The following is a 16,324-nucleotide window of genomic DNA, read 5'->3' as shown; positions in this document are numbered from 1 at the left end:
CCGAGCTAAATCTCTAGGTGCGTTGCAGTTAAGGTAGAAGGTAACTTTCCCAGAATGTAACATGAAACACACTTCTTGGTGCTGATTACAGAGGAAAGCAAGACACTACGCAACTCACTTGTCTAGCTACATTGCATTTAGTTGAACAGATATGCAACATCACTATGCTGCTCTAAATTAAGTGTGTAAATAAATCCCTTCTCTTCATTCTTTACTGGAACACTCACGTACTAGAACAAAAAGAAACTTGAAAAGAGTCCTCAAACTCCATCAAAATACGATTTATACCACAACAATCTTAGTGCAAAGATACTGATGTTTATGCGGTATTATCTTGGTTTTACTCTTTTGCAAAAGATTGCATTACAACTAAAATAGTTTTGAAGCACACAATTAAATTTTTTTCCTGTTGCACCTACTATCTAAATGTGTTTACTTTGGTTGGCTGCAGAGAAACAATCTGCTCAAAAACCCCACAACCCTGATCTCCAAAGCGGTTTCAAAGTAGTAGTAATTCAAAATTTAAAGCCCAAGTTTCATTGTAAGACCCACTCACCTAGACCTTCTGAAAATAGGATTTCTAATTTTATGTATCTTATTCCTCAGAAAAAAAAAAAAATCCTATTTTCACAAAGTTCTGGATTTTTACATTAAAAACATGGAAAAGAATCATTAGGTAAAGTGGGCAGTAACAGTATCAGAACAATGATGTTTCACACTTAGAATGAACAACTCTTCACATGATGCTCCTAGAAATAACCAGTGCTCTTGAACCAAGAATATGGAGGCAGATTAACATCTAGGGTTTGTGTCCCTTATTCTTTAATCTGCAAATTTAACAGAATTAGGAAACAGAAGAGAAATACAAGGAGTACAATAGGGTTGACCAATTATACAAAATCTCATCAATTCTACTTTACATTTCATATGCCACTACATTATTTTGCTTTACAAGTTTTCCTGGACAAAGTGCTGGAGGACTTGGCGCAGGTATACATTGCTGACAATGGAAATGTTTTTATGAAGTGCTTCAGGAAAAGCAGCAGATGATCCCAAGTCACTAAAAAAAAAAAAAAACCAAAAAAAAAAAAAACAAACCCAAAAACCACCCAAGCAATCTTTCAAAAAATTATTCCAGTCTATGAACAGCAGCTTCAATGTTCATATAACCCAGGACACAATAGTTTCATAAAACATTATACAAAGCAGTCCTGTAAAAATAAAGAAAATAAAAGAAAGAAAAAGAGAAGAAAGGCGCAGCATGAAGTAATTTCAGACAACCAGTTTTGTGAGAGCTTTAATGGCACAAAATGTTTATAAGCTACAACTTATACAGGTACTGTAAACTGTATATAATGTTACAAAGTGCTAACTAATTTATGAAGAATGCATAATCACTTTGGCTCAGTTAACTCCAATATTTCAACAAATGTCAATTAAAAAATTTGAATTTCTAACAATCTTCAGCTTTCACTTTTTAAAACAGTAAGTAAATATGCATTTGCTGCAGTCAAGTTAGCCTGCTGCATTTTTAATGTGCGAGTTTATGCATTTTTCTTCTTGATCCTATTTACAAATATTCTAGGCCAGTTTTTGCTGAATGTAAGAAAAATGAAGCCTGCATTTTTTTTTTTCCAAAACTGTAAACAGGTATAAAGCTTTTTAAACAACATTTATCTTAACAAAACTTCAACTATCAATAGTTGAAACCCCTTTTCAAATTATACAACAATCTGTTTCTGTTCATTGTAAAACTAGAAGTTGTAGACTGTCATCCAAAGCTTATAGTAGGGTATCAATAAATACTGCATTATATCCTAGCAAGTGTTACAGTGATCACATATCCATTCCTCACCTATAGTTTTCACAAGTTTTACTTCACGGCTCCTTCAAATATTATAAGCTGTGTTGATACTCTAGCCACAAGCTTGCAATATTATTTATCAGATATTCTGAAGAAGAATTACCTTTTAATTTAGAAAGGGATAATTTTTTTTTTAAAAGTACTCCCTACTTAGTAAAAATCTATTTTTCCACTATTCCAATTTCCATACAAAACAAAGTGCTGCAATTAGAACTGGAAGTGTTTCAGCCTTTCTCCCGTTCCCTCAGTTTTTAGGACTGTAAAATGATGTACTTGATACTATCTAAAACACCCTTCACCACTTCCCCCTTCCCTCCCCCACCTTTGGGTGAAACCCAACATCCACACTTGAAACAAATATGCAGTTGTAGGCAACTCAAGTGCCACTAGTATTCACAACTAAAAGGAAAAAAGCAGATGTCTTCAAGGGAATTTTTTGTTAGATTGCCCTTTCACCCTGAAAGCATTCTCTAACAGCATTCAGAAGTAGAGAATAGAAATAAATACAGTTTAGCAGTGGATTTATACTTAACTTTTTTACTTCCTGGGAGCTAAGTTCTTTTAAACCAAATCTCAGTTGGGATTTAGCTTCTATGCATCAACTGTTTCAAGCCATCACTGCTATATCAAATAATCAGCTTTATAAAGGCTGATGCAAGCAAACAATTATAGGTAGCTGTTCTCTCCAAACTGGCTGACTGTATTTTCTTATCATTTTCTACAAGTCCGCCTACTGAAGTTTTTATTTAAATGAGATTTGTGCTAGTCTTAAAATTAGCATTGGTTCCCTAAATACTTAGTATTAAAGTCTATATCATATTTTTTTTATATATTCATATATATATAAAAAAAGAGTATTCTATCCTTCAGAGTCATGCTACATGTTCTGAAATCCAATAAAATCTATTTAAGGACATGACTGTCCCAATGCTTTGTAACAATTTGGTACTAAAGCTTCACATTTTGAAAAGAAGTGTCACTGAAGGAGGAAAAGGCTTAATGTTCCCTAAGATAAAAGTTCAACAACATTAGTGAGAAGTCTATCTAACATGAGACATCACAAGTGACTTTCAGATTCCATGTATCCCCGAAGGAGATTGTACAGTAAACAATGAGAGATAGGAATATTGAAAACTCATTTGCAGAAGACATTTCAGAGCTTTACAATTTCTGAATCTTTACACACCTGCAAGATTGTCCCCCTTAAAGATAAGTCAAACGCTTTACTTTCTGAAACTGCCATATCATCATAACTGTAAATGGTTCCACAACAAACAGAATCATATCCTTTTATACAGAGTCTAACTACACCTACAGCTGTTGGGTTTTTCCTTAATTTAAAACTACTTTTAAAAGGGAAATTTCACATTTTAAATTTTCCCTTAAGAAAACAGGTAAGGAAAAGAAAAGCTTCATCACATGCAAACAATGCAATTTTTCTAATATTTTCTAGGCATCAGACAGGTTTTCCTACAAGGAATAAGGAGCTGACTTCATAGAAAAGACAAGATTACAACAATTACCTAATATTAAAATATGCTGATGGTTTAGTTATCCTACTTCATAATTTATGCAGTCTTTGCCTCCTGCAAATCAAATCATGTTAGCCAATACAAGGGGCCAAGTAAATTCCCCCAAAAGCTGATTTAAACTGTTTTTATTGCCAGTGATTTCTTAGTTTATTTCACAACCAGCTTGTTTTTCAAGAGAAAAATTCATTTTCACTCCAATCAATAATGTTCTTCCACAGAGACTGTTAATTTTATCACCATAATACAGTCAACATTTATACCATGCACAACTGCTATTTAAGTCAGGTTGCACTAAGGAGGCAACAGCATCACTGATAAAATTAAAATTTGCTGGTGGCATTTTGCATCAAGAGAAGCCCTTGCAACATATAGACAGTTGTAAACTCCGTTCAGCAACTCTGACGTGTCTTGCAGGCCAAGAGGCAGGGGAATGGGAGGAGAGGGAAAGAATGTGGATAGCGAAACACCTCAACAGAGTTCCAACACAATACTGAATTCCAGAGTTAGCAAAAACCTGGATGTGTAAGGAAAGGGTGAAGTCAGGGTCATGCTTAAAATGGTCTCAAGTCAAATGTACTAAATGAGACAGTAACACCTTCACAGGTCACGTGGATTTCCAGGTTTTGCACTCCATCTTTCAATAAGTGCTGGCTGAAGGTGTGGTCAGTCGTTTTCCAATGTAGATGCTGAAATAAAAAGTATAAGGCATATCGTATTTCACAGAAATACTCCCCGTTTTCCAAACAGTCCTCACGCATTCACGCTATTCTAATTTGCCTTTCAAGAAAGTCTGATGAGATTCTTCCAAGGACTTCACTTCTCTTCTATAAAATTACTTAAGGAGTGAGATTTTCAGACGAGCCTAGAAGGACCAACGATATCAACGTTCAATAAAAGTGGGTTTCTTCCAGTCCCAAGCTCATTTGAAAACCACAGTCCAAAAGTTTGTGTTGTCTGTAGAGTACCCGACACATAGACTCTTGAACAGTCAAGCAACACTCCCACATTATGATGGTAAAACAAATGAAGGACTGCCTATAAAGGGAGGGGGTAAGCTTTAAAACACTGAGCATTGAGGATCTACACAAATGCTGACGTCTAACAAATAAATCCAGGCAAGATTTAATTCGTCGCAGAAATACACAATTTTGCTATAGCACAAATATCTTACAATATATTCTCACATATTCTATCCTCCTAATTTATTTGATAGCTTACAAGAATTTAGAGAGACACTTGAACTACACCCCAGAAACAAATACAAAGCTAAATAAAAACATATTTTGAGTACGTGACTTTGCCCACATCACAGAAGAACGTAAAATGGATAAACATAACGTAAGGACTTAAGCAAGCTGAGAGATTATGTCAGGTTATGCAGGCAATGAAAACACTGCTGGGCAGAGTCGTAGCTGATCTTGCAGGACACATCCAGTATTTCACGTATCTTTCTTTAAGTATTCAAAACTTGACTCAGTAATATCACAGGACTGCAGCATTAAGACATTGAAAATTACTGAGTATGTGCCATACACACAGAACTTCAGCATCATTATTGGTACAATGTGTTTTTGTAATGGTTAGTAAAAGTTACAGCAGTTTTCCACCTATGCTATTCTTACTTGCCCTACATTATAACCTGAAGCATTTAAGTAGAAGGCGTGGATAATCAAATGGCACGTTATAATTGCAAAGGTTATTTGCAAATTCATGACAATCCATGCATTTCCAATACAAGAAACTTGGTCTATTCTAGAAATAAAACATATTAATGGCTGCAAAGTTTTAATTGCTGCAAAGTTTTCCTGCATTTCAAAAAGCGCACCAAGTCTATCTTGAGCAAGGTGCAACAGTATTCTAGTTATTCAAGATAAAGCCCTTTTCAGCAGGCACCTGACACACAAGTAAAGGGGAAAAGCAAAGCCAGATGCAATAGTTAAAGTGAGAATTAGGTTAATACTTACCCTAGTCCCAAAGCCAAAACATGAGATATGAACAGAGATGGAATGAAAACCTTAAGAAATTCTGCAGAGAAAATGCCACCTTTTTTCATTGCTCCACTTTTTCTCATACTTAAAGACACTGAACGTTTAGGATGTCTGAAATGAAATTCCCTGAAAGAAGAGGGGGAGGGGAGAAAAATTCAACAAGATTTTTTTGTTTCTTTTTTTTTTTCCCCCCCCACACAAATGCACAGATCTCTGTAGGAACATTTTTTTAAAAGTACAAAGAGCTAGAGATCAAAGCAACAGATCCCTTACACAGAGTAAGGAATCAAAGAGAATAATAGGAGGTATTGTGGAGAGACCACTTACACAGACAGTATAGAGACAAAGGGAGCAGTAGCTGAAGAGAGAGGTAGGTCCGAGAGAGGGAATTTCAGGATGTGATTTGTTAGCAAGAGCCTCATTTTTTGTTCCAAACAGAGATACAGAAGTCTGCTACATTTAGACAGCATCCTCTATTTTAATAAAAATGCTTTGCATTCAAGGATCTCAACGTTTCCCCTTCCGTGGATGAACATTACATATTTTACATAGAAAGAAAAAAAGGTACAGAGAATTTAGGAGACTTGCTCAGCACTATTCCATTCAATAAGCCAAAACTAAATCCCATGAATCCCAGCTCCAAGTACCCAGCTCTCCCAATAATTATGTCAAGAAACCTTGTAATCAGCTTGCTGTGGATTTACATTACTTTCAATAAAAAGGTAATTCTGTTGCTGTTAAGATTTCCATATTTCATTTTTTTGACTTTTTGTAGCCTTCCCAAAGAGAAATCTATCTCTTTCTAAGATGATCTTATTTGGAGAGCCAGACTAATTCCATGCAATTGTGACCTATGATTCTTCTCTCCTTCATATAAAAGAATGTTCATTAAAAAAAAAGAGTTTAACTCACTTGGGAGGAATGTTTTCAGGCCTACTTGACCAGTCTGACACCCAGTCAGCACTTTTCTTCAAAACTTCCAACTCTTTCTCTCCTTCTACTGCTTCTTCTTCAGACTGAAAATATACATGGGACAAGCCTTATAACACTCAATTAGCTCCTCCTTATGGTGTTAAATTGAGAGCGACAACAACAGTGGCAAAATGATAAGCACCAAATGGTGGCAGCTGATAAACGAGCAAGTGTTCTGAGACTACTGATTATTTAGAAGAGATTTTATTATGCTAATAGGAGGATCTGCAGAAGTCAGTACACCACAAATTTTATTACTACATCTAGGACTTCCACATCATTGCAAGTTGTTTGTTTGTTTTTTTAAAACTAACAAAAAAAAGATTACTTAAATCCTAAATGTAAGAAGCCAGCATTATGCAAAAAATATTAAACAAAGTTTTTACAAATGGCAAAAACTTTAAATTGATGGCATTCCATTTACAGCGTACAGAACGTGGCTAACGCACAGAAAGACAGCCAAATAAAAAGGTTTCGAAAACAGTATTTTGACTTTTTTAGAGGTATTATTAGTCATTTAGAATTTGTATTACTTGCAACTAGCAGCTTCTACTGGGTGTGTCCCAGATGCAGTAGGGAAAGGCAAGCACTCATGACAATTGTCTTGATCCAGAGATTTAACATTACGTCATTAGATGCAAATGTTACCATATAGGAAAAAAATAATTAGAAAGACTAGAGAACGCCACTGACTTTGGTACAAACTCCTCCTTCATGTTAAAACATTTTCCTGAGTGACCCTTAGTAAAATAAGATAAACCACTTACAACATTAAAGTGGGAACCATACCAAAACCAAAAGTAATCAAATATGACAGTCACAAAAGTCAGATGGCAGATCTAACCAACAACTTCATTCAGATCGTTCTGGCTCTATAGGGCAGAACCACACCAGTCCTACTGTTCGGTCAGGTCTTTGACAAAATTAAATGAAAGGTTTCATTCTTCCAGGAATGCTTTTTATTTATACTGCTGAAGACAGCAAATTCTATTAAACGATCAAACTAAGAGTTCAGCATTAGTCTCCCTCTCAGTTTGTATTATGGAGATTACTCACTATCATGTGAGCCAACTATCTGTAGAGCAATAAACTGAACACCCTGAAATCTTGTGCAGAAATATAAACATTTCAAAAACAAACAGGTTTGACACACAGAGTGCAAGCAGTGTTAAAACAATAATATGACTGCTACTAAACAGGGCATTTCTCAGCTTTAGAGATGTAGCCTTATTTTTCCCCTCACTCCAAAGCTGTTACTCTCTACAAGTCAAATCTCAATTAACACAGAATGTAAGCCTAAACAAAGTTTACCAACCCTGCCTTGTTGTTAAAAGCAATTGTTCTAGAATGTGTTTTAATTTAATAAAAATTTATTCTGAGAACAAACCCTTAAAAGAAAAGATAATTTAGTTAAACTGACAAAAGCTTGAGTGCACAAAATTTATTTATTATACCTATGTACCAGCAGGTACTATATAAAGTTCCATTGAAAAAGAATGAGTAAAAACCTGCAAGAACAAAATACAAGACAAGTAAACAGCCTTACCCAAATGACTAAGGGACACCTCCAAATTTTGAATAAGTAAGGTTTATATAATTCATTTGCTTGTACTGCAGCTAACAGCCAAGTTTAGGGTCTCAAAATGGAAAAAAAAAAAAAACAACTTGCTAGCAAGCAGTAGTTTAATGCATTTTTTGGACATGTAAAATACATAACATTTTAGATCTTTTGACATAACAGAGCACTTGCTCTACCTCTCAAGCACTCCCAATACTGATCTATATAAATATATGATCTATATACAACATCCACAACTTGAAAATATATTTTTTAAAAGTTGATGTATTTTAAAGGTTAATGAAGAAAATACCTGAGAACTACTGTCTTTACTTGTGTGCATTTCCACATCAAAAGTTATCTGTCCATCTTCTTGAGGTGAAGGGCTAAAGAAAAATTGATTTCATTATGTCATTTTGTCATACTACACTCTGCCACCTAAAGAATCATTAGTGTAAACAGCATCTCAGCTGAATCATTTCCACATGCACTTCTGCACACTATTCCAATGAGGTACAGACTACACTACCCTTCAGATCACAAATATCAGTATTATAAAGTCTTCCAAAATTCCTCATTTTTTCAGGTTTTTTTTATCCATTTATAATCCTACCTTTCTTAACAGGGTTGACAGTCCTTCCACTGAAACAAAGAAAGCATTGCCCAAAACTTCAACTGCTACACAAAAGATGTGGATCACGTCCTTCTTTTAGAAAACACTGCCACTATTGTGAATTATACCTCTTTTTGTATCATTACAAGAGGAAACATTACACACCAAAACACCTTTTAATGCTTGGCAACAACACACATTCTCCTCGTTAGCCTCACTTTGAATATTAAAAATTTGGTCATCTACTTGAGAAATTAATCAACTGTCAAACCTCAACCAAGGAAACGCTAGAGAATTTAAGTCAGGAACAATACAAAATGCTGTATGATGCACCAATGCAGGTCTGTCTCATTAAAATGCCAAGGGCATCTTTTTAACCTGACTTAAGCTTTCACGAAAAAGGTGTATTTATAGAAATACCCCAAAAGAACCCAAAACACCACATTTAAGAGCAACTTACTGTTTAGAAGTTTTAGAAAAGAATGCAAAATATCAAAGTACCTCCCCTTTCTTGTACGTTACTTCAACTATCAAAAGGGGAAAAGAATTACCAAAAAGTTAACAAGTGGAAAATTAAGTTTAAAAAAAAAAAAAAAAGTGTCTTCATTCACTTAAAACATGGGTAGTGATTGAAAAAATCCTATGCTAGTAAAAGAAACTATATAACCATCATCTAGCAAACATTCCTGGTTGGACTGGAAACTACTAAACTACTGACAACTAGTTTCTTAGCAACATAGATGTAACAAACTTTATTTTGTATAAATGTAACCATTCCACTTGAAATACTGGTATGGATCATTTTCAGTCTACTACATTCACTAATTAAATCAGGCCTAACTAATTTTAAATAGCTTTTATATCTGATCAACCACTTTTATAAGCTACATAGTAGACATGACAGTTAGACAGCATTCACCCAGCAAAACCAAAGGAGGCACGAGCAGGACAGCTAAAATTATATATAGAAACCTCTCAAGGATTTCCAAAACTGCCCCAAAACTTCATAGGAAAAAGGTATAATGAACATGTAAGAATATCATAATGCTCACATGTGCCTCAAAGGATTATATTGTCAGATAAGAAATATTTTCCCTGCCCAAGAAAAAAAAGTAGAATACTGAAAGCAAGGAGTAAAAATTCTGAGAATCTTTTTTTCTGTTAAGTCCAGTGATACATTTTATTATGCTTGACTAAATATAAAGCACATGTACATAACACTATTATTAATGAGCCAGTAAAATTACATATTTTTTATACCATATGTGATTTAAGACAATGTGAAATTTAACTGTGGTGTTGATGTGACTTTCCCGCTCCTGGATTCCTTAGCTTTCTGTAGCAATGATGTATTTTTCAAGTCAGATATCTTATTTGATAGCCAGTTATCATGAGCCAGCAACTACTCCAAATACTAGAACGTGACAAACTTAAGCCTGAGAAAAAGCTTTACCTCCATTAATATCTAGAGGATAAAAACTGCAATAAATTGCATGGGGGACAGCAAATATTTCTTTACCTGTCACAGTGGGAACTACCTCTTGAACTGCTCTGTCCTGATTCATGCTGCGCGTCCAGGAGAATTTTTTCCATGTCTCCATTGTGGATGGAGGATGATGAAGGGACATGTTCCAGACCTCCATTTTTCCCATTGCCATTATCATTGCTATTGCCATTGCCATTCATCTGTAACTCCACCCAGGAACCTGTTGGGCCAGCCAGACGTCATTTCATTAAAAGCAGTGGAACTAAGTTTATCAATTACACACAGAAAAAAACATGAATATGGTGAATTCAGATAACAAACACTGCTGCTGCGAGAAAGCTCATAAACATGTACTGGAGACAGGAGTGATGTGTTTCTTCCTCTTTCATCAACAAACACACCCCTAAAAAAGTTACATTTTATTGCTACCTTCCTCCTGAGCTAGTCAAATAAAACCTCCTCTCTCTCCTCAACTATTAATACCCCAAGTTTCTCTCTGCAGTTTGAAGTTTCAATTACCTATGTAGCACTCAATGTCATAAGACAAAACACACTATACCAGCTACTAGAAAGAAAATTAACTCTAACCCAGCCGAAACCAGGACACTCAATTGCACTTCCCTGTTCTACTTCTACATTCCTTTTTGAAACAAAATTTTCGGCCCCTAGCCCCCTACTGTACAACTCCCCCTTCTGCAATTTTATGTTCTCCTTCTTCCCTCTACTTCCAAAGGCTCAGAATCAAACCCTGACTTTTATACACGTCAGTCAGCCAGCCTGACTTCTCAGGCCTCATTCAACTTTCTTTGCCCTGGCCCTCTAACAAACATCTCCCATTCAAGGCCATCTGCCACCTCTCCTATCCTACCACAACCTTAATGGGTCATACCACTATTCAAGCCATCAGAAGCTTGAGGTAGGCTTTATGTTTCCTTACACAGGTAAAGTACCATGCTAACATACATTTCATTGCAGTTAGATTAAAAGATTTCACTGCTAATAAGACAAAATAAAGAACTGAGTACCATGAGAAATCCAGAGGTCTCACATGTAAGTTAGTAATTTCAATGCCATCACTTCAGCCTCTTGTTTCCCCCCTCTCCCTTTTTTTTTTCCTTAGCCAGGTAAGCCTGTATGGCCTACAAGTTGAGATTTACTGTTTTTTCCCCTTTTTTTTGTAATTGTACCTATGGGATATCCATGTGTGCACTGAGATTCGACAAAAGAGCAAGAGTGTATCATAAGGATAAAAGCATCTGCTAAAAAATTCATATACACTGTAGTTAGGTTGAGGATTCTTGTTTTTAAATGTCTTCATTTGCATTTTATGTGCAGATTAACTAAATGCAAAACAATATTTACCAGTATGTTCGTTAGTGACGTTTCAATTGGAAACAACTGGAAACAAACAGGTTTTGAAAATATTCTTAATTCATAAACATACCATTTAATGTCCTGAGGGATAAAGATAGAATAGAATAGAATTCTACTGCTCTATCTGTTCCAAATATTTAAATACATTCCCTATCCAATTGCAGTTCCAACCTTCTCATTAAGACATATAACAAGAATCACTTGTCCATACAGCCACTTTATTAGCCATGATTACAGAGGGAAAGATCTCCAATTTCTCAAAAGCACGCTGTTTTCAATTTGACATTATTTCCCATTATCAGTCAGATAATGATTTCACACATGTATATTATGTCATCACAACTCCTGTGTAATGTAATTTATACCACCTGAGGTTGAGTGCTTTCAGGTTTTTTGTGCTTCATTGATTTTTTTTTATTTTTTAAAGTTCTGACATCTTCACCACTGAGATAAAAATACTCAAGAAAAGACGAGAAAGCCTAAAGATACACATACAACAGCTGAAACTAATTTTTAAACATTATTTGTACAGGTTCTAAATTTTGACACTGATTTCTTGACTTCTGAAATGCACCTTAGAGTACCTGCACTTATTTTTTATAGCAAAGTTTTGGCTCTGGGAACTGTATCAGCGACACAGGAAGGGATGTTTGTCATAACAAGTCCACCTATTTTCAACTTGATTTTGTGAAGCTGAAACAGAGTTCATCCTTAGTACCGATTATTAACTACGCCATTATACTGATGACCATGGAAGCATCATACTCTTAAAGAGACCTGGTGGTTCACAGTCTGGTTTCCCCAAGCTGTATTCACAAACAAGGAATTCAGGGTGTGCACAGAGCTCCTGTGCACAATCACACAAGGTACACCAACTCTGTAGTACACACTGAGCTTTTCAGATAATGAAGTGTTAACTGGGAACAGGCAGCCTTTGCTCGGACTAGTCAGTATGAGACACAGAGACCATATTATTTCAGATTTATGATGATTGCTGGTGTTTCAATTTCAAAATAAAAAGGCCACGCTAAGAACTACATGAGGAGGGTAGATTTGCCTTGTAGCAAGACCTCCACAGCAAGAGGCCACACCTGCAGAAAAGCATGTGGCAGCTGCAGTTAGGAGACAGTTAGGCCAGAAAGCCATACATTCCGCAGTAGCCATTTTGGAGCAGAGAGCATCTATTGGGAGAATTAGAATGCTCAGGATCTGCAGAGACATCTATTATTAAAAAAAAAAAAAAAAAATCAACAGTGAGTGACAAACAATGTGAAAAGAGCTGAGAGCAAAGGTGCAAGGGGACATCGTCCTCTGACACCAAGCATGGGCAGAGAAAAGCCCAGTGGAAGATCATCAGAACTGGTTGCTCTAGTATGCAGCTACTAAACACACCTCCACAGCACTTAAGATTATGCACAAATAAAATCTTTATTAACATTTATCCCGGACTGACAAAACTTGCCGTTTATCTAAAATGCGTTGTGGCCATACTAGGAAGAACACTCAAATTAAACTGTGAGTAAAGAGTCCCAACAAGTCGAGCAGTAGTTTACATGACAAGCAGCACGTTCTCCATCTGACCTCACTTTTAATGAGTCAAAATACATTCAAGGAAGCGTAATCTGACATCAAGCTAAAACATGCTACATACTCCCACTGGCAGTCACAACCGGTTTGGGAGAGGGAGCCCAAGAGCCCTAGTAGTTTCAAAGACACTGATTAGAGGGACAGAAATCTCTGCTGCTTTAAGAAGATGCACAGGAATACAGTTGAGAGTAAACCGCCCACACAATAAAGGGTGCTTTTTGCCCCAAGCTTTTGTCAAAACTAAGGAAGTTACATTAATCACCCACATGAGAACTCTTAGTTTTACCATATTTCCAACTTGACAGTAAAACAAGAAACATGGTAGAATGAAGAGCAGTAGAATTAAGAAATACGGCAAAATTGTCCTCCCTGACAAATCACATGACCACACAATTTGGGGTAAAAAAAACCCCAAAACCAACAAAAAAAACCAAAAAACCCAAGTCAAAACTGTTTCTATAAAGGGTATTTTTCTCCAAAATTATCTGACTTTTAGCCATGTTCTAAGGCTAACTATTTCACTGTGAATTGATATACACTGACTTTAATTGCATGTTTTTCCATAACTGGTAGACTGTTTAAAGAACAATAGCTAAACATGTCGGGGAAGATGCACCTCATCTTGTTTATTCACCCTGTGTTTTCACTTGGGTGGGTGGGGTGGAGATATCAAGGACAATATATAGATTATATACATATATACACATTATATATATATATAAATACTCTAAACTAGTAGCTCACAAGTCTGAGCCATGGTCAACTTGAATAAGCTAAGAAATATCACTTCTACAATGAAGTACACCATTAACAAAAAAAAAAAAAAGGCAGCTAAAAAGAGAGAGGAAAAAAAGCTGTTCAGATTCCCATAGTGGTAATTATTAAGCAGATTTTCCATGACAGAGGTAGATGGGTTCCTGCCTAAGGTGGGATTTCTTCTTTTTGTCAATATGTAACAGAGCTTTATAATAATTAAAATATAGGAAGCATCTAGAATTCCCAGAGCAAGCAAGCTTTTTTTTTTTTTTTTTTTTTTTTTTGGTGAACCCAACAAAGCATAGGTTCAGTTACGAGTTTTATTCCCAGGTCTTCTGACCTTCGATTCAAGTGCTAAGGGGTCTTTGAATGAAAGGCCCTAAACACGCACAAATGACATACAGAACAAAATGAATAAGTGTCTAAGCTCATTAGCCTGAAAAGGTTCACTCAAAAGCTTATATAATGGCAGAAAATGTACCTATAACACCAAAGCATTGTGGAGCGGCTGAACATCTGAAAGCAGCACTAAGCCTACATGGAGCCGATTGGCTGCATTTGTTTTGTTCACGGAGCACAGACTATCAAACATTTCCTCTCATACCTTGTGCTCACCACCTTCAGTAATCACATTGATTTTGCTAAGCCTTTACGTGCTGATCCAGCAATAAGATCTACAGCAGGCAGTGGGCAGATCCAGCACAGCTTACAGTGCACTCATCGCTTGTTGCTCCTATCTTACAGCAGGTTAACGTGTCCCACAGGGTAAGTTAACATACTAACAGAAAGCAAAAAGGAAATATTAAAATATAGAAACATCGAAGATCACAATTTCTAAAGTAAGCATCGAGTTATGCACTAGGCACGTCACAACTTTAAGACAGCTTAAATTGTTATTTAAGTATGCTAACAGCCCTGAATAATTTGCCAAAATACCTATTTAACACAGGTGAACACTCTTGTAAACTGCCATCATTATCACAAGACATAGTGCTACCGCAACACAATAGCAGTGTTATGAAATGGGCACAGTTTATTCTTCTTTAATACAATTCCCATTGAGTTATGGGGGATCAACCAACCAATATATTTCGTGGTCAGTTTAACTTCATTGTAAACCACGAAGGTAACAGTTAATCATTAATGCAATTTATTCATCTCTTCCACGGCAGCATCCTTAATAATTACAAACAAATGAAAGGACACATTGAAGCAGCTGTTTAAAACGAGGGAAAAGCATCTGCCAAGTAAGTACGAGAGCCTACATAAAAACCACCGATGTGCCTTACTAGTGTTATCCTAGTAACAAAAGGATGCAGCAGAGCAGCTGACATAGATGCCGGATATAGAGGAAAATAGCTCACGTCAGTGGTATTGACTCAGCCCCTGAATAAACTCATTCCCACAGTCACGCTCCTCCCCCTACCCTGCTGTATCCCCATCTTAGCTGTTAATACCAGCCACCGAATAAACTCAGTTTAACCACGAAACAAACCTGCTCCTGCTCTCCTCGGCTAGCACCCAGCCACGGCGCTCGCTCGCTCCTCCGGCTGTCTGCTCGCCGTGGCCGACTCCCCTCAGCCACCAGCGCTCCTCTGAGGAGCAGCCCGGCCCCGAAACCCTCCGGCCACGACCCTCCCTCCCTCCCACCCCACAGCACCCCGAGCTCTCACCCCGCTTTTGGCGCGCAGCCCCCTCCGTTTTCCCAGCCCCGCATCCGACGGCTCCCGCAGCCCCCAGCGCCCCAAGCCCTGCGGACACCCCTCCAGCCCCTTTCCCAACCCCGCTCCCCCTCAGACAACCCCCGCCGAAGCGCTGTCCGTCGTGTGTGTCCCCCCCCCAACCCCGCGCCCCCTCAGGCCTCGCCGCCCGCCTCTCCCTCACAGCCGCCCCCCCCCCCCCCCCGGCGGACACCACCGAACCAATTACACCCCTTCCGCCGCCGATTGGCCCCCGGCGGCTCGCGCGGCCCCGTCCTCCGCCAATCGCGGCTCAGAAAAAGGGAAATGGGGGGAAGGGGGTCGCGGCCCCCGGGGCAGCCCTCACAGACAGCCCCCCCCCCCCCCGCGGTGTCCGTCGTCCCCCGCCCCATTCGCGTTCGTTTCCATACGCCAACGGCGGCCGCACTCACTGTTGAGGCCCGGTTCGGTGTGCGTCCCCTCAGCCGGCGGGTTGTTGTTGTTGTTGTGCTGCTGCTGCGGCGGTTCCTGAGGGCTGGACATGGCGGCGCAGAAGCAGCGACTGAGGAGCCGCTGAGGCTGGGACAACAACAACAAACCTGGACTCCGCTCCGGGCCCGGCCACCCCGCCTCCTCACCACTGCGCAGGCGCGGGTCGCGCCGCTCCCGCCCTCGGCCGCCGCGCAGGCGCCGGCCGCCCCGGGGCGCGTGCCGCGCACCATGGCGCTCGCTCACAGTGCTTGCGCACGTCCCGCCGCCGGCGCGCGTGCGCAAAGGGCGGGCGGTCTGTGAGGGGAGAAGGCGCGGGAGGGCGGCGAGGAGGGAGAGCTAACCTCAGCGGGAAACGCGGGCTGGAGGGACCCGGCTCTCCCCACACGGCTCTCGGGAAGCCATCGGACAGCGCCCTCCTCTCAG

General features: G+C 38.6%; 1 protein-coding gene across 3 annotated transcripts; it reads right to left on the bottom strand.

Moving 5' to 3' along the window:
- Positions 1 to 1,284: 1,284 nt before the first annotated feature.
- On the bottom strand, positions 1,285 to 16,064 carry BNIP3L (BCL2 interacting protein 3 like). 3 transcript variants are annotated; one of them, XM_030036105.2, is made up of 6 exons: positions 15,862 to 16,063; positions 10,047 to 10,233; positions 8,228 to 8,300; positions 6,297 to 6,400; positions 5,361 to 5,510; positions 1,285 to 4,082 (listed from the first exon to the last, which is right to left on the bottom strand). In XM_030036105.2, exons 1-6 carry the CDS (start codon positions 15,950 to 15,952, stop codon positions 4,034 to 4,036), a joined length of 654 nt encoding a protein of 217 aa, XP_029891965.1. In that variant the 5' UTR covers positions 15,953 to 16,063; the 3' UTR covers positions 1,285 to 4,033. The 3 variants fall into 3 exon arrangements, with proteins under 3 accessions (XP_029891965.1, XP_029891964.1, XP_029891967.1); XM_030036104.2 differs by lacking the exon at positions 1,285 to 4,082 and adding an exon at positions 4,089 to 4,431 and having other exon boundaries at positions 15,862 to 16,064; XM_030036107.2 differs by lacking the exons at positions 1,285 to 4,082; positions 15,862 to 16,063 and adding exons at positions 4,089 to 4,431; positions 15,226 to 15,371.
- Between the last annotated feature and the right edge of the window lie 260 nt (positions 16,065 to 16,324).

The sequence above is a fragment of the Aquila chrysaetos genome, chromosome 13, assembly GCF_900496995.4.
Source record: "Aquila chrysaetos chrysaetos chromosome 13, bAquChr1.4, whole genome shotgun sequence".
NCBI lineage: Eukaryota > Metazoa > Chordata > Aves > Accipitriformes > Accipitridae > Aquila > Aquila chrysaetos.
Note: the sequence above shows the minus strand (reverse complement) of the source record. Positions and strands in the feature narration are given on the sequence as shown.

Coding starts and splice junctions, on each gene's coding strand:
- BNIP3L (XM_030036104.2), bottom strand. CDS start 15,952: ATGTCCAGCCCTCAGGAACCGCCGCAGCAGCAGCACAACAACAACAAC. Junction 6,401..8,227: donor GTAAAGACAGTAGTTCTCAG/GTATTTTCTTCA, acceptor GTATATTTTCAG/TCTGAAGAAGAAGCAGTAGA. Junction 5,511..6,296: donor CCTGAAAACATTCCTCCCAA/GTGAGTTAAACT, acceptor CTCTTCTTTCAG/GGAATTTCATTTCAGACATC.